Source organism: Mobula hypostoma, chromosome 26 (genome assembly GCF_963921235.1).
Source record: "Mobula hypostoma chromosome 26, sMobHyp1.1, whole genome shotgun sequence".
NCBI classification, from domain to species: Eukaryota; Metazoa; Chordata; class Chondrichthyes; order Myliobatiformes; family Myliobatidae; genus Mobula; species Mobula hypostoma.
The window spans coordinates 9,608,826-9,627,180 of NC_086122.1; the positions used below are offsets into that span (position 1 = coordinate 9,608,826).

Here is an 18,355-nt window from a genome sequence, read left to right on the forward strand (position 1 = left end):
AACTCAGATTTAAGGAACTGGCCATTCTGAATAAAGTTAGGAAGAAATTCCTTTACCCAGAAGGTGGTAAATCCTCAGAATTCTGGACCTCAAAGGACAATGGAGACTCGCTCAATGAGTATATTCATTACTGAAGTCAATAGGTTTTTCTATATAAAGGAAATAATAAGGTATAAGTTAATGTGGGAAATGGAGCTGAGCAGAAATACTGGCCATACTTTTGATTGAATAGTGGAGCAGGCACAAGGAGATTAATGATGTTCTGCTTGTAGTCTATTCAGGAGGGTTTATGCGAGTGTGATGGGAGCGATCTAGAGTAATGGGTCAGTAGGGGAGGAGATTGAGAGGAAGGTATGATGTTGGCAGAGTAAGCCTGATAAGAGAGAGAGGCAGGGCTAGGTAAATGAACACAGTGGGCTGAAGTGTGTCGATTTCGATGCAAGAAGTACTGTGAGTAAGGCTGAAAAACTTGGAGCCTGGTACACTGCATGGACCTCCAAGAGGACCACAACCTTGTCATGGTTTGGAGGCTTGTGTGTGCCTCACTGACCCGGAGAGCTATGTTGGCTGGAGGCAGGGCTTTATGCTTTGGCTCTTGGTAGGGTTGGAAACCGGCATAAGCACCGGCCTGATGGGCCACAAGGCTCGTGACAGACTTTAATCTTGGTAGGGTCACCCATGGCCAAACAGGTGAAAGACTGAAGAGCAGTCCGCCAGTCCTCCAGGTTCGGTGGTTCAGCTCAGAGCTAGCGACCCTGACTGGCCAAGCAAAACTGTTACGGAAACAGCAATGAAGAATCCTTCTACATCTGTGTATGACGGTGTTCCTGAGGTTCCAGCCAGGACCTGCATGTCTGACAGGAGTGAAAGATGAGAGGAAGGTACTGACATGATGAAGGAAGTCGTGAACACCATCAGAGATGGGCATCTCCATTGCTGCCCCAGGCGCCGGCAGCGTAACGGGCAAAAGAAGAAGAAAGAAGACGGTCCCTGGAACTCTGAGGTTGTGGCCACGAGAGAGATTTAGTTGAGAGAGGGATGGGACTGGCAGTTCAGCATTCCAGGTTTCAATATTTTGGACATAAAGGATGTGGAGCAGTTAATCAGGCAGAATGTCGCAGTTGGACTGCACTCAGAGAGGATGTATGAGGCAGTATGACTAAAGCTGAAAAATAAGAAAGGTGCAATAATTCTGATGGCTTATAGTTGTGGGTCCCTTAACAACCAGTGGGGGAAAGAGTTACAGATATATCAGCAGATTTTGAAATGATGTAAAAGCAGCAGCAATAGTGTCATAGCGGAGATGCCAACTTCCCCACTGATCAGTGCATCAGGGCAGGGCAGAGTTTGTTAGGTATATAGAAGCAGAATTAGGCCATTTGGCCCATCAGGTCTGCTCCACCATTCCATCATGGCTGATTTATTATCCCTCTCAACCCCATTTTCCTGCCTTCTCCATGTTACCTATGACCCCCCATGCTAATCCAGGAGACTTCCATGAAACAGTATGTATTTAGTCCAACTAGAGGAGAAGCCATACTGACTTTGTTTTGGGAGCTGAGATTGGCCAGGTGATTGGAGTGCATTTTGGGAAAAGTGATCGCAGTTCCTTAGATTTTATGATAGTTACGATTAAGGATAAGTATGAGGGGATGATGATAAATGTGAGGAAAGTAGTTTGCAACATTATTAGACAGGAGCTGGCTGGGGATAGTAGAATGGGGCAGTGCTGTTGGACATGTCCACATCTAGCGTGTGGGAATCGTTTAATGCTCAGCAAATTAGAATTCAAGATGATCACATTCCACAAAAGAGGAAGATCAAAGTTATCAAGATTCAGGATCCTTAGATGACGAGAAATCATAAGTTTAGTTAAAAGGGAAAAGAAAAGCCGATGTAAGTTTACGACGCAGGAATCAGACGGGGCCCTTAAGGGGTATATAAAAAAAAGCAGGGGAAAAAATTAAAGGAACAATTAATATGGCCATGAAATGTCCTTGGAGGGCTGAATTAGGGGATGTCCAAGGTCATTTAATATAGATATATTGAAAACAAGAGGTTAGCTAGGGAAAGTGCAGGGTCATACAAGAATAATGGAGAGGATTTGTGCTTGGAGCTGAGGATGTGGGTGAGGTCCCACATGAGTACTTTGCATCAGTACTCACCAAGGAGAAAGACATGGAGGAAAATGAAATCAGTGTAAGATATGCCCATAATCTAGTGCATGTTGAGATCAAGGAAGTGGTGTTGGGTGTATTGAAGAACATTATGGTGGATATCTCCGGGGCCAGATGGGATCTGTCCCAGGCTATTGAAAGAGACAAGAGAGGAAATTGCTGGGTCTTCACAAATACCTTCATATCCTCTAGCCACAGGTGAGGTCCTAAGGATGAAATAGGAATAATCCAAGAAATTATGCACCAGTGAGCTCACACCGTATGATCACATTTCTTTCCCATTCTGATATTTAGTCTTAACAACAACTGAACCTCTTGACCACGTCTGCATGCTCTTATGCATTGAGTTACTGCCACAGGATTGGCTGATTAGATATTTACATTAACGAGCAGGTGTGCATGTGTATGTGATAAAGTGGCCACAGGGTGTATTAGTAGCCTGGTTCTCCTGACCCCTTTTGGATCAGCCTTCCACATGGGACCTTTTCAAAAAATTGCTGGAGTAAGTGCACCCTACCCTTCCCCAATGAAATTTCCATGTCCTTGCTGTCCATCCCTCCCTCACCGATAGCAATATGTGAGCCTGGTTCTCAGCAATAGATTTTGAGTTCTGCATCCTGTTACCCGTGGACCCTTGCTCCATCTCTTGAGTTCTCGTTCTACGATTCCATTTACCTCAAGCCTCCTGTTCCAGCCCGGAACTACCTTGCTCTGGACTCCACATTCTGCTGCTTCCAGTGTGCTTCCCAATGTTATTTTCCCTAGCAGAGGCTGAGTCAATGGGGCTTACACTAATGTCAAGCAGAGTTTGCCTCGCTTGGCCAGTGATGGTGCTGGTTCGCTTTTGACAAGTTTGGGGGAGAGTCGACGGCACAAAAATTGAAATGTCTGATAAAAAAACATAGTGCTTATTGATGGTGTATATGTGAGCAAAGGCTAGAAAATGACTCAGTTGAGGTGGTGGGGGTGGGGTGGGGGATGTTCCTTGCTCATTTTGCAGAGATCCAGAACAGGATTGATTGAGGTTAAGGCTCTCGTGACTGTACGAAGAGTTAGTCTTCCTACCTCTTTATTTTGTTCCACAATTAAGAACCAAGCATTCAACTATAAAGTTCCTGACAACTACAACTTCCTCTCCAAACCTCCAGATTCTCCACCCCTCAGATACAGTTAGTATAATAGCATAGGAGCAGAGTTGGTTCATTTGCCTCGTCAAGTCTTCTCTGCCATTCACTCATGGCTGGTGTATTGTCCCCTTCAACTCCATTCTCCTGCCTTCTCCTCGTAATCATTGACACCCTTGCTAATCAAAAGACGAAGATAGGCTATAGGTCCGGAAGTTCTAGAATAGCTACTAGCTACCTAACACTCGGTCAGAGGTAGATTTCAAGAATTTAACAAGTGTTAAAAGACAGACAGTTGGAGATGTGGACTAGGAGATCGGGGAGTTAAGAGGGGAATGGATTTGAATAAAATTCAATTTAAATAGAAGCTACTCACCTATAGTATGTTTCAAACCTACATACACCCATACATAAACATTTCCAAACTAGTAATTGAAAACACACGCAATTAAAACCTTGTCAGTTAATTCAGTCTGACATTCCTCTAACTGAGTACCAAAAGCTGCTCTAAATGGCTTTAGTTGTGGGAAATCCTACCTGACTAATTTGATATTTTTAAAGAATAACAAAATATATTGGGGCAGTGTTGTTGATGTAGTCTACAAGGACTCTATTAAGGCATTTGAAGAAAGCATAGAAAGGAGGGAGGAGAAGATAGCGGCGCGACGCAGTGCGTGTGGCCGTTCCGAATGAATATCGTATGTGTTAACTAGGGGGTCCATGCACAATCTGGATTTGATGGAGATAGCCGTGAGAAGCATGGAGGAACACCTGGAGTAACTTCTGAAAATGTCCATTTCGCTGCTGCGATCAAGAATCTCCAGAGGGGAAGGCCCCAAGTCCTCGGCTTTGCCTATTGCCTGTTGCCAGGGCCGGGGTCGAAGTGCTCGGCGGAGATGGCACTTGGTGCTCGGTGTCAAGCGAGCTGGTTGGAGGCTCGGAGTTTTCGGACGGACTGTGGTCGGATGCTTCCAGGATGCTGCATCGGCAAGTTGGCGGCGCTGGAGGTTTACCGTCTGCATGAGATGATGGGACTTTTGAGAGACTTTGAGACTTTTACCGTGCCATGGTCTGTTCTTATCAAATTACAGTATTGCTTTGCACTGTTGTAACTATATGTTATAATTATGTGGCTTTTGGTAGTTTTTAAGTCGGTTTGTCATGTGTTTCCATGATATCATTCTGGAAAAACATTGTATCATTTCTTAATGCATGCATTACTAAATGACAATAAAAGAGGACTGCATGTCCTCATAATCTAAATCAATGGGATCCAAGGCTCGTTGACAAATTGGATCCAATGTTTGCTTAGTTACGGTAGATACCAGGTGATAGTGTAGATTTGCTTTTGTGGTTGGAAGCTTGTGACAATGTATAACACAGGTATTTGTGCTGGGACACTTACTTTTTGTCATACACATTAAGAATATAGGGGTTCCCAACCTGGGTCCACGGACCCCTCAGATAATGCATAAAAAAAGGTGGGGAACCACTGAAATTGATATGCATGTGTAGACCTCTGAAGGTGAATGCACAGGTAGATAAGATGGTGAAGAAGGTGGGTGGGATGCTAGCCTTCATTGGCTAGAACTGCCGCTTTAAGAGCTTAATTTTATGGTGATTGGAGGAAAGTGTTGGGGGGTGGGGGTGGATATCACAGGTACAGAGAGTTTTTATACAGAGAGTGGAGGGTGCGTGGCATGCATTACCAGGGGTGGTAGTAGAGGCAGATACAGTAAGGGTATTCAATAAATTCTTAGGTAGAGACATGGATGAAAGAAAAATGAAGGGCTTCATAGGAGGGTAGAGTTAGATTGATTATAAAGTGGGCACAACATCGTGGACCGAGCTGTAGTGTTCTAAGTTCTAGTATGTCTTGAAATGACTTTATAAAACTTGATTAGTCTATGGTTGGAGGGTAGTGTACAGTTTTGGCTCCTGCACAATAGGAAGGATGTGATTGCACTAGGCAGGGTGCACAGAGGCTTACCAGGATGTGGCTGGGGTAGCACTGTAGCATAGTGGTTAGCACCATGCTTTACAGTACCAGTGGCCCAAGTTTATTTCCTGTAAGGAGTTTGTGTATTTGTCCCGTGATCGCGTGGGTTTCCTCCGGGTGCTCCGGTTTCCTCCCACAGTCCAAAGACATACTGGTCGTCGGTTGGTTAATCGGTCATTGTAGATTGCCCTTTGATTAGGCTCAGGTTAAATCTGGGTTTGCTGGGCCAACACGGCTCGAGGGGCTGAAAGGGCCTATTCTGCGCTGTTTCTCAATAAATAAATAAATAACAATGGGAGTCTGGAGGCTGAGATGGGACCAGATAAAGATGTACAAAATTATGGAGGTCATTCATGGATAAGGTGGATATTGAGCAAACTTGTCCTCATAATGAAGATGTTTTAAAGTATAGGTTTCAGAAGAATGGAAGGGTTGGAAGGTCCTGCAGAAAAAAATAGCCTCACCCAGATGGTGGTTGCAGTCTGGATGTACTTGCCTAAGGGGTGGTAGGTACAGGAAGCTGTCTGGGTCATCATTTGAATTGCCAAGCTATAAAGACCAAGTGCTGGTAAATGGGATTAGCATGAATGGTTATTTGATGGACAGTCTAACCAAGATGGGCCAAAGGGCCTTTTCTGTGCTCTATGACCATCGTGCAGGAACCTTTCTTCTAGTCATTGCTCTTAAAGACTTCATCTTCGGTTCTGCGCCAGTGCTTCTGTCAGGCTCCGGTGGGCCGGCACGGTATCGGTTAGCGCATGGTTTTACAGCGCAAATCTTCGCTGATCCAGGTTCGATTCCTGCCGCTGCCTGTGAAGCATTTGTGCATTCTCCCTGCGACCGCCTGGGTTTCCTCTGGCTGCTTCAGTTTCCTCCCACAGTCTAAGGTTATACCATTAGTGGCTGAGCTGTGTTAACGCAAGAAGTGTGGTGACATTTGCGGGCTTCCCAGCACGATCCCTGCTGATTTGGTTTGATGCGAGTAGTGCATTCGCTGTATATTTCGTGGTTTTGATATACACATGACACATAAAGCTAATCTTTTTCTTTTTACTTCAGAGAAGTCAAATTCCATGTGAAAACTGTTATATTTCTGTAGCTTACTTTTTGTAAATTGCTAATATTAGATATGCAGCAGCATATACAACACTTTAAGCTGCTTTGTGTAGTGATCAGAAGAAATCATTCATGTACCTTAGTATTCATGTTGGGATTTCATACAAGCAGTATGTAGCTCTCGGTTTTGCTGGCGGCTTAGTCTAGCGGATGATAGCCCCCTCGCTGCCCAAATTTAAGAAATCTTGTTTGTGTGGATGCTGCGTGATGTGTCCCCTGTTAAAAATCAGTACCACAAAATAACAAACAGTGCACAATATGCGATTAAACGATTAAGCTTTATAATTCTTAACTTGACTATATGGTTTGTGAAGAAACAAAAAAAAAGAAAAGGGCCCATTCTCATGAAAGAGTCTCATGCGTAAACGTCGGAGCTCTCCGATAAGGCCGTTCGTCCACCGTCAACCTCCTCTGATTGTCGCTGACCTTTGGACCCTCGCTCCCGGTCCACTCCGTCCGGCGGAATACTAACCGTCTCCACTCGTGTCTTCACTCCTCATCTCTGCTCGGCAAAAGACCGCGAGTTCCTTCTCCCAGACACACAAGAAAGAACAACATCGCTCTCACTGGCTAACATGCCCCGTTATCTCTAGTCATAACCCAAACACTGCTGCTACAGAGAAGCCATTACCTCAGCTGTGGAACATTACAGAGAGCCCATTACATTAGCGGTGAAACCTTACAGCGTGTTACAAGTACAAAGTCAAACCAAGACTGCAGATGCAGAGGATGCCTGGCCTGTTTCTAGGTATGAGTCTGAAATGACCGTCATTGAGACCTGTTTCCCTCGCTGCCTTAGTCAGGGGTGTGTGGCACTTTGCAGAAAGCCCACGTTGCTATTACCGTTCCTCTGAGGAGCCACGGGAAGTGCATGCTCACCAGAGCTTGAGTGAAAGGTGAGTGTAACGGGTACGCGGCCACCCAGCCTCATGCGGGAAGGGGGCCGATTCTCTTTCTGGTCTCTTCAGAAGCTCTGAACCACAGTGGTGTTAAGTTTGCTTCTGCCGGTGTGATCCTGTTGGTTCAATGCAAGTCACTGCTGCTGAGCAGGGTGGGTGTTGATGATTTTGCACAATGCACCTATTAGTAAGCTTAAAATTTTGCATACTATTTGCCTGAAAATGAGCACAGTCATTCCGTCCCTTTTGCAGAGTAACACAAACGACATGCTGGAGGAACTCAGCAGGTCGGGCAGTATTTATGGAGGGGAGTAGATGTTGCCTGACTTGCTGAGTTCCTCCAGCATTTTGTGTGTGTGTTACTCTGGCTTTCCAGCATCTGTAGAATATCCTGTGTTTACTGTTACCTTTTGGCTGCAGGTTTTGATTTTTCTTAAACGAATTAACAAGTGTGGCAGATTTGGACCAGTGAGCAAGCATTCCAACAGCACACTGCACCGAGTTTACCAAATGCCTGTGTGAAGCCTCTGTAATACACACTGCTCACTTGTATAGATTCGTGTCAAAGTCAGTGATTGATTAGTTGGGGCTGAGAACTCAGTTTCGGTGATGTCATACAGGCTTTGAATAATGAGGAACTTGCTGAGAACCTGACGGCAGAGAGCCCCGTTGAGCTGTGAAATGTCCACAAGAGTGGCTGCGAATTCAGGTTGAAATACTTCCCCCTCCTTTCAGTCAGAGCTGTGGCGTTGTAGCGTGTACTTCCTGGGATTTGTTCATTATTTACAGGTATCGAGTGAACGGGAACGAGTGCACAGTATCTGATTTCGGTTTAGGCGAGGACTTTGGCTGTTGTGTGCACACCAGGTTTGTGACTGAATGGAAAGTTAAACATTGGACTTTTTTTTTCCAGGCGCACAGTTTTCAGGTGCCGAATATTGGAAATTATGGCCCGTGGCATACTGTTTTAGGTCGTTTTCATACTTTTACGAATGTATCAACACAGGCACAAGCAGGTTTGGGCACCGTGTCAGAGAGCTTTATTTACGTCTTTGTTTTCTACACACCCCAATCAAAATGCAGCAACTTTATACCGTAGGGTGATTGAATATGGCTTAACATCTGTGCAATCTGTAATTGAATATAGCCTAACATCTTTGCGATCTGAAATTCCATTGGAACAATTGTAACTTGGAGATCAAATTACTTTTTTCCCGTAATTAATTTATGAGGCAAGAAGTCATGCAGAAATTTGCAGTGGTTCTTGTGATCTAAAATAGAAGTTTTGTGACATTGCTGCTAAATTTCAAATTCAGTTCCTCTTGCAATTTTAATGCTGGTTCTTTTTAAATGCAGTCCATTCAGTAATTTGTTTACATTAGTTTCTGGGAACTATGAATGAAGGTATGATTCACCCTAATCCATTTTTTTCCATAGTTGTTTCTCCTCATTAGTCAGTGATGGCGTATACTGGTTAACATTATGATTATTTGAGATGAAAATTATAGATATTAAATGAATGGACAGCAGGTACTAGAATTTAAGCATTCAAGTTGTTCAATAATCACCCCCCAAATATTGGTATGATGGTTTATTGATTTTTTTAAAATGTCTGTTATGATTAAAGAAAAGAGAGAACTTTGGCGAATATTTGTTCTGTTTCCCAAAGTGTATAAGATTCATTCCAAAAGTATCTGATGAAGTTACTGTCCATTTTAAATACTTTGGTTGGCTGATACTAGTTGAGAGGAGACATTATTTAGGTCTTCTTTCCGGAATCCCTGCCCCCGTACAAACTCAAGGTTAGCAGCCGAGGTATTGAAACATCCACTACTTAATTAAATCTGTTCAGAAGTAATTGCAGTGCTGCACAGGGAGCTTCTTCAGTTTTGGAAGTTCAGTGACTTAAATCAGGAGCTCCAAAGTATGAGTATGCTCTCTTTATTATGTTACATTATCAGCTGTGTTGAGAGATTTTAATGCAATTTTTTATTAACACAAAACAAATTGGAAGTGAAAGATGTTTTAAATGTAGATATTAGAATCTGAAACAAAGTTGTTTTGATCACATCAGTTGGTTTGTTGAAATAATACAGTAAGATGCAGGAGATATTTAGCAGCTCCAACAGAGAGGTTACTGGACTGAAATGTGTTTCTCTCCCCATGCTTGTAGCTTGATTTTCTATTTTTGTTTTGGATTTGCAGCATCTTCAATTTTTTTTGTTTGCCTTCCAATTTTTTTTATTGCTATCATTTATGTAAGCATAGTATCAGCCTGATACTCCAAAGTACAATTAGAACAGAAGGCTCAAGAATCAGGAGTGTTTAGATTACAAATGAAAATGCTTGAAAGATGGGAGTCACTAATTCTTCGCATTTGATGAAGCCCTGTAGTGGGCCTCGTCACGTCTCGGCCTGAAGTGTAGACTGTTCACTCTTTTCCATAGATGCTGCCTGGCCAGCTGAGCTCCTCCCGTGTTTTGTGTGTGTTGCTCAGATTTCCAGCATCTGCAGATTTGCTTGTGTTTGTAATAGATGAGCATTATGGCGTTGCTCTCCAGAAGTGAGCAGCAAATTAATTAAAATGGAATTGAACACTGGCTCGGCTGTTTCAGTCATTCCGCAAGATGAGTTTGAACAGCATTTCCGAGATACTGAACTGAAGCCTGCAAATATCCAATTAAGAACTTATACTGGAGAAAAGTTAATTTCTGTGGGAATGACAATTGTAACAGTGAAATACAACAATCAACAAGCCACATTGAGTTGTATGTGGTTAAAAAAAAAGAGTCCCAGCATTGTGGGGCCATGATTGGCTGAAAGAACTACAACTTTGATTGGCGATCCATCCACCACTTGCAGGCCACTTCCCCTACAATTTGGGCAACTTAAAAGGGAATTAAGAAAGATGCTGGATGATGTCACAACTGTCTCCATGCTGTGTACCATGAGCTGTTGCCCAACAGAGGGCAAGCAAGTGTTGGTGCTGACCTCTGTGTCTCTGTTCGAAAGCATCTTGGACCAAGGAAGATCTATACTGCTCAGAGGAATTGTGAAGGTGACTAAAGCAGTGGTCATACTGCAGCAGTTTTTGTAGGCAATATAGCTGAGAAAACTTCTGATATGTTAATCAGACAGTTACTTGTGAAACGAGGCTTGGTTTTAACTTGGAAGAGAGTTCAAGGAAATTCAGAAAAGTTGCAAGCATTCAGCTTTTGTGAGTATAAAGAACCAGAATCCACTCTGCGTGCATTGAGGCTATTGTGCGAATTTCAAATGGGAGACAAAAAGCTGCTTGTAAAAGTAGAGGCAAAGACCAATTCAAAGATGAATGGAGGGCCAAAAAAAAAGGAGCCATTGGAGATACGAAAAAAAAGAATTCGTCAGAAGATGTTGCGGATGAAGAAACCAAAAGCGGAGATCATTTTGTCAGGGGAGCAACGGAAGGATAAATGAGAGAATATTCCAGTGAACGAAATGCACATTCCCACAATCAAAGTGCACATCCTAAATCAAAGAAAAAGGAAAGAGAGAACGACTGGACCAGGAGAGAAGCAAGAATCAAAGATCCAGAGAGAAAAGCTGAGAAAAGGAGGAGGAAGGTGGTCAGACCCACCTCCTACAGTCTGAGTCAGCTCCTATAACCAGCATGGAGGAGGCTCCAGATCCTGAGATAGCCACAAGTCTCACCTTCCAAGCAGAGTGTCAAGAAAGACGTTATCCCACAAGAGTAAGAAAGTCTCCATAGCAATTAAACTTTTAGGCTTGAATGGGACAATTTAAAATTAACTGTGCTGTGAATGTCTGCATAATAATTGTATTATATATTGTGTATATAGCTGAGGTGCATTTCATATTGAGTTGGAGTTTATAGCTAAGTATACAGCTGTGTATTTAATATTTGACTAATATTGTAAATATATTGCTTGATTAAGCATTCTTTGTTTACATAATGAATTGTGGGCTATATATAAAAGTACGTAAATGGCATACGTTATCACATCACCACGTTATATGTGCGGGCCTTGTTTAAGTTAAAACACGAGGTTGGATATGTTATTCTAGACTCCCTTGTTTTTATTTCAACTATTTCTTAATGTCTTGGAGTTGTATAACATAATACAAATGACAAAAAATTACAACCTGTTTCTAAAATTCTGTTTGTATATAATCTGTGTATTGGGACTTCAGAAGCACAGTAGAATGTACAGCTAGTTCTATTTAGTGCTGGACTGGTGATTAATATATAGATATCCTCAAAAGAGGACATTGGTTTTCAGAAGGATAGAAGTAGCACACATTGCTTTTTCGTCTTATGTGTGTCTGAGGGAAACATTGTTCTTAGCAACCCAGGAATAATTTGCTGAGCCAGGAGAAATTGGGCATGCCTTATTCCATTCATCCTTTAGGGTAAATTTGTGAGCATCTGCTCTCAGCATGGAGTACAGAAGCAATTGGAGTCCTTTTTTTTTGTCTGTCTTTGAGCTGCGCTATTAATAAGACTTTCTGGAGCAGGATATCCAAAATAACTTCTGCACGTTTCTACATTCTTGCACATCTTGAGATTATGATGTGTGACATCTTGATACACCATCAGCTGCATGAAATAGGGCATTATCTTTAACTAAAACAGCAGGGTTACCATAAAACTGTAAGATCCATAAAAGGCAAGTCTTTGTTAAATCTGACTGTTTAATTGTCATTTTCTTTGCAGCTTTCCAATTAATTATCTACTTGTATTTTAAGTAACCTTTATATGCATAACAGTTTAATTTGCCTTTTGTGGTTATATAACTATAATTATGGAAAGCTTTGGAGGATCTGCAAAAAGTGGCTTGTATTTTCACATTGGTTAACTTTTTACTGCAGTTTTGAATAAGTGTTTTCTAATTGAACTACTGTTATCTATCGATTTTTCTTTAATCTTTTGGGTATAACAGGAGCTGTTCTATGTTACGTGCTATCTATAGATCCTCTCCTCTTCAAGTAGTAAGACACCCTGTCACTGTTCTGTCAACTCTTAATGAGACGATCGTGAAGCGACGTTTCATGCCTCGCTCTTGACTTTTACAGGAACCTTGGATTGAGACACCAGAATCCAACAATTTTGGTGTAGTCAGCAACAGGATATTGCAGAGTTTAAAGTTTGTTGCACTCAAAGACAAAAGAGGGCCTATTTAGTACACAACAGAAGGGTTAAGAACTGATGTCTGAAAGAAAAGTTCTGGCTTCAAGTATTGGATGGAAGTCAATATTGCGGACCACTGCATTACTGTTTAAAAAGAAAAAAAAAGCTGTGAGAATATTGGTTGCAATCTATAGGTCCTAACCTATTTGGTTACAATCTATTTCGGTCACACGGCGGTCTATTTTTGGTACCTTGTGAAAATAGTGTTTGTACAGTCTGTTTGGTGGCGACCTCTTTGTTTCTTGAATCAATTTATGTGATTGTGATCTATTTTGTTGCTGGAGTAATATATTTGGTTACAATCGATTAATATTTCAAGATCTTGGTCAAAGTGATAAAAGTACGTATAAATTAAGATCGAATCAAAATAATGGCTAAAGTTGTGAAACTTACTAATAACGCTTGCCTGAATAAACAACCCAGTTTGATAAAATGAATGAAAGAGTCTAGGCAAAAATTACCCACAATGTTAAGTTTATTAAGAACAGGATGGCATGTATTCAGTTCAAGAAAAATGGTCGCTACTGATTTAGATACAAGACCACATGGTCTGATTGATCAAATGTGTGAGCGATTAAAAGAGTTAATGGGGCGAGTAAAGTCTTCCACTAATCAAAAGAAATGCAAAACTTGCGAAAACCTACAAAAGCACCATCATGAGTAAAAAAAAAAGTCCGAAGAATAAATCTTTGCATTAACAGAACGAGCGGAAGAACAACACAATAATTCAATCGTGCAGTGTACAGAGTTGCAAAGTGAACTAAAAATTGAGAAACACAGCCGCGACTTCAAGTGGGCTGTCCTGCTAGTGACGCTACTTACAGCGTACAGCGGCACCATCTGAATTTCGAAGAATGACAGGATGGACACAAAATGCACTCTACCGCAGCCCCTATTGACTCAAGTGACAGTGATAAAAAACAATAAAAATCGGAATCAGAATCAGGTTTAATATCACCGACATATTTTGTGAAATTTGTTAACTTAGGGGCAGCAATGCAATGCAATACATGGCAATATAGGAAAAAAAATAAGTAAATCAATTACGTAAGTATTTGCGCATTAAATAGTTAAATTAAAAATAGTGCAGTAACAATAATAAGAGTGAGGTAGTGCTCATGGGTTCAGTGTTCCTTTAGAAATTGGATGATAGAGGGAAGGAGCTGTTCCTGAATCGTTGAGTGTGTGCCTTCAGGCTTCTGTACCTCCTTCCTGATGGTATCAAGGAGAAGAAGGCGTGTCCTGGGTGATGAGGGCCCTTAATGATGGACACTGCCTTTCTGAGACACCGCTCCTTGAGCGTGTCTTGGATACTACGGAGGCTAGTACCCAAGATGCAGCTAACTAATTTTACAACTTTCTACAGCTTCTGATGCTCTGAAGTAGCCCCAACCCTCCACCATATCAGACGGTGATGCAGCCTGTCAGATTGCTCTCCATGGTACTTCTGTAAAAGTTTTTGGGTGTCTTGGGTCACAAACCAAATCTCCTCAAACTCCTAATGAAATATAGCCACTGTTTTATTTTCTTTACAGCTGCATCGATATGTTGAGACCCGGTTAGATCCGCTGAGATACTGGCACCCAGGAACTTGAAACTGCTCACTCTCTCCACTCTGATCCCTCTTTGAGGATTGGTTCATGATCCCTTGTCCTACCCTTTCTGAAGTCCACAGTCAGCTCTTTGGTCTCATTGACCCCAAGTGCAAGGTTGTTGCTGTGATACTACTCAACTAGCTAGTATATCTTGCTCCTGTACGCTCTTTCATCGCCATCTGAGATTCTGTCAAAAATGGTTGTATTATCAGCAAATTTATAGATGACATTTCAGCTATGCCTGGCCACACAGTCGTGGGTGTAGAGGGGGTAGAGCAGTGGGCTGAAGTGCGCCAGTATTGAATCGTCACCAAGGAGGAGGTATTAATACCAATATGCACATATTGTGGTCTTCTGGTTAGGAAGTCGAGGATTCAATTGCAGAGGGAGGTACAGTGACTCAGGTTCCATAGTTTATCAATCAGGACTATAGGAATAATGGTGTTAAACACTGAGCTATAGTCGACGAGCAGCATCCTGACAAGGGTGTTTGTGTTGTCCAGGTGGTCTAAGGCCATGTGAAGAGCCATTGAGACTGTGTCTGCCGTAGACCTATTGTGGGGATAGGCAAATTGCAGTGGGTCCAGGTCCTTGCTGAGGCAGGAGTTGATTCTGGCCATGGCCAACCTCTCTAAGCATTTCACCATAGATGTGAGTGCGACTGGATGATAATCTTTAAGGCAGCTCACACTAATCATCTTGGGCACTGATATAATTGTTGCCCTTTTGAAGCTGGCGGGAATATCTGACCATAGCAATGAGAGGTTTAAAATGTCCTTGAATACACCCGCCAGTCGGTTGGCACACGTTTTCAGAGCCTTAGCGGGTACTCCGTCGGGGCCTGCCGCCTTGCGAGGGTTCATCCTTCTGAAAGACAGTCTGACATCGGCCTCCAAGATACAGGTTACAGCATCACTAGCTGCAGCAGGGATCTTCACAGCTGTAGTTATATTCTCCCTTTCAAAGGTGTCAATAAGTTTGACAGCTGTGTCACAGCTTGCTCCAATAAAGTCCCAAGGAAGAGTGGACACACAGGACTTGAGATGAAACCATTGCTAGCTAGTAGCTCAACCGCTCAACAATCTGTTGAAGTACAGTAAGTACTCAGATGTTTCTCTGACTCTTATTGAAGAGCAAACGAAAGCATTTTAAACTTTAAAGGTGACATTGTGTACTGCACCTGCAACTGAATCCTTGGTACAGATACCATTTACCCTGTATGTCAATGGGAAACACATGATTGCAGTTTTCATTAAAGAACATGGAGACTGACTGTGTCCTGTTGGCTACTACTCTGCCGAAGATGGGATTCTGTACACTGATGGCTCCTCAGTGATTGAAAGCGGAATTTGAATGGTTGTTTCTGAAACTCAAACCCTGGCATCGGGAAGCATGGTTCCTGCACCTCTGTGCAACAGGCAGAACTCAAAGCTCTGATTGAAGCCTGTAATTTGGTAGAAGGAAGATCAGCTAATATCTACACTGATTCTCAATATGCTTTCGGAGTTGTCCATGACTTTGAAAACTTATGGAGACAAAGATGACTTCTTCCAGCTGCAGGAACGCCAATCAAAAATGGCCAACTGGTACAAGATCTTATGGATGACGTACAACTGCCATCAGAAGTTGCTGTATTGAAATGTGAAAGTGACCCGAACATGACTGCAATGGAAAGCTGTGGAATTGCATTCATGGATAAAATTGCAAAAAGGCAGCATGGGAAGAAACAATAGAAGTACCAAGAGCATCTGCAGTGAACCCAACATCTGAAATTACCAAAACAAAGTTGAACTCTGTATCACAGACGAGCATACAGGTTAGTGGAGAGATGCACGTTCAATGCTTTAACCAGAAAAACTGGTTCTGGATGGAGAATGGTGGGAAGTTAAATGGAGATATGACACTCATCATAGACCAGTAGCTCCAATTACATTGCTTTCTTATCTGGCACAATGAATACATTCTGAAGGACACATTGGAGTGCCAGAAATGATCAGTGGTGGTGGAATCCAAAGTTCTGGGCACAAGCTTGACGAACGTTTGAAAGATTCATGACATGCCAGAAAACAAATACTGGAGTAGCAGAAGGGCAGTAAGTGCTGCTGTCCCACCTGGTCCACTTTTACACTTGCAAGCGCACTATATTTCTCTACCAAAGTTGTCAAGGATACTCAGACGTACTGGTAATAGTGGACAAGTTTTCATGGGGGGTGGGGGGGGGAGCTATTCCAGCAAGGAAAGCTACTGCGACACACACAGCCAAATATCTGACAAAAGACTGTATTCCTCGATGGGGAAGCCATGTCACATTGACTCTGACTAAGGAACACATTTCACTGGGAGTGTTTGTCAAGAGTTATGTCGACTGATGGACGTTAAATGGTTTTTCTATTGCCCACGTTACTGAGAGTGGTCAGGACAAGTCAAACCATCAAACAGTTCTTCCTATGGTCTGTGTAGCATCAGACCAAACCCCCAAACAAGACAACTAAGCTAAATCCATTTGAAGTGGTGTTCTGTGTCACTACTGGGAGCCCTCTGTCTAACAGAGGCTGATGTACGCATTATGGCAGACAGTTTAGTTAAGTGTTGTGTGAAATTAACTCAAGCTGTACAGCATGCTTTTCAACAGGTTTCTGCCACTTGGGAAAATCCAGCAGAAGAAACAGGAACCCTGATTCCTGGTGTAGGAGGACCTCTGGGAGCTCGATGGGAAGGACCTTGTCAACTACTGTTAATCACCAACTCGGTGGTGAAGGTAGAAGTGGTGGTGAAAGTAAGTGGGTACAAGCCAGCTGCTGCAAGTGCGCTAAAGTGGTACCCGATGCACTGTGGTTAATGTGCTGGTAACCCCTGTCACAGTGTCTATGCTGCTGGACTACAGCTAAACAATAACCGGCCGGAAGACTACAAGCAAGTCGACAACTACTGAACGTTGTGAACTTTAATCTAATATTATTTTTGCCAATTTTCCCTCCACATAATGTGCCAGTGGAGGTGACTCCCTAATGTATTCTTATACTATTGATGATCAGAAATATTACAATTCAGCAAAGCTCCTGTCAAGTAATAAGAAATGGTCTGAGTTCATGGAGAATACGTACTTTTTGTGTGGCAATGGAGCCTACACTTTTCTTCTGCTTAACAGGTTAGGATCTTGTTATTTAGGGTATGTTTGTCCTACCCTGAGACTTACACACATCTTACCTTTACTTCCTGGGTCTAGAAGTAAAGAAGCCATTTCAGGAGGAGATCGTTTTGCATTAATTTTATTCCCATTTTATGGTGCTGCAGGGAATCTGAGAGAGATTAAAAATGTGGCTGCAGCCTCAGTAAGGGTAAGCAATGACATTGCTGAATCTGTGGGAGAAATCGCAACAGAAATGGATGCTTTGCATAACACAGTTTTTCAGAATCGTATGGAATTAGATTTCCTCTTAGCAGTAACGGGAGACCATGTGCATTACAGACAAGGAGTGTTATACTTGCATACCTGATGAGACTGAAGATATAATCAAGTTGGCTGACCATATTTGTAAAGAGGCTGCTGAAATGTATCAGTCTGATGGATGGGATTTCCTTGATTGGATTTATTCATGTCTCAGATGCTGGGATTACCCAATATTATGAGTCATGTTGTTCATATTAATATGCCTTATCATAATTTACATCTTTTAACTTGTTCAAAAGCAATCATTAACAGAATAATTCAAACTCACATAAGTGTGCCTACTTATTTGCCCAACCATGACGTAATCTTAGGAATACTTTGAAGAATATATACTCTTCGCTAATTCATAACTTAAGTAGTCTTTTGATTATTTCATACATAACAGAGACAGCACACGTATTTCTGCCTATGAATTTTCAAATGTAATGAATCAAAATGTTTGATTTAGAATCAAAGGGGGGATTTGTTAAAACTGTCATTTTCTTTGCAGTTTAACAACTAATTGTCTGCTTGTATTTTAAGTAACCTTTATATGCATAACATGTATATAAGGGTTACTTAAAATACCATGGATTTGCACCTTGGAAGGTTTCCAGGGCGCAGGCCTGAGCAGGGTTATATGGAAGACCAGCAGTTGTAGTTGCCCATGCTGCAAGTCTCCCCTCTCCATGACACCGATGTTGTCCAAGGGAAGGGCATTAGGACCCATACAGCTTGGCACCGGTGTCGTCGCAGAGCAATGTGTGGTTAAGTGCTTTGCTCAAGGACACAACACGCTGCCTCAGCCAAGGCTCGAACTAACGACC

General features: G+C 42.3%; 1 protein-coding gene across 6 annotated transcripts in view; it reads left to right on the top strand.

The window, feature by feature from the left end:
* Positions 1–18,355, top strand: part of inpp5b (inositol polyphosphate-5-phosphatase B) — a 194,646-nt gene that overhangs the window by 75,883 nt on the left and 100,408 nt on the right. Inside the window, exon 1 of one of the 6 annotated variants that reach the window (XM_063033911.1) lies at positions 7,933–8,024. The exons of 4 other annotated variants lie outside the window; for them this stretch is intronic. In XM_063033911.1, coding sequence (XP_062889981.1) covers positions 7,997–8,024 — 28 coding nt within the window. In that variant the 5' untranslated portion in view covers positions 7,933–7,996. Of the gene's footprint in view, positions 1–7,932; positions 8,025–8,084; positions 8,183–18,355 lie in introns of those variants that run through there. One more of the 6 variants, XM_063033912.1, reaches the window with a different exon arrangement.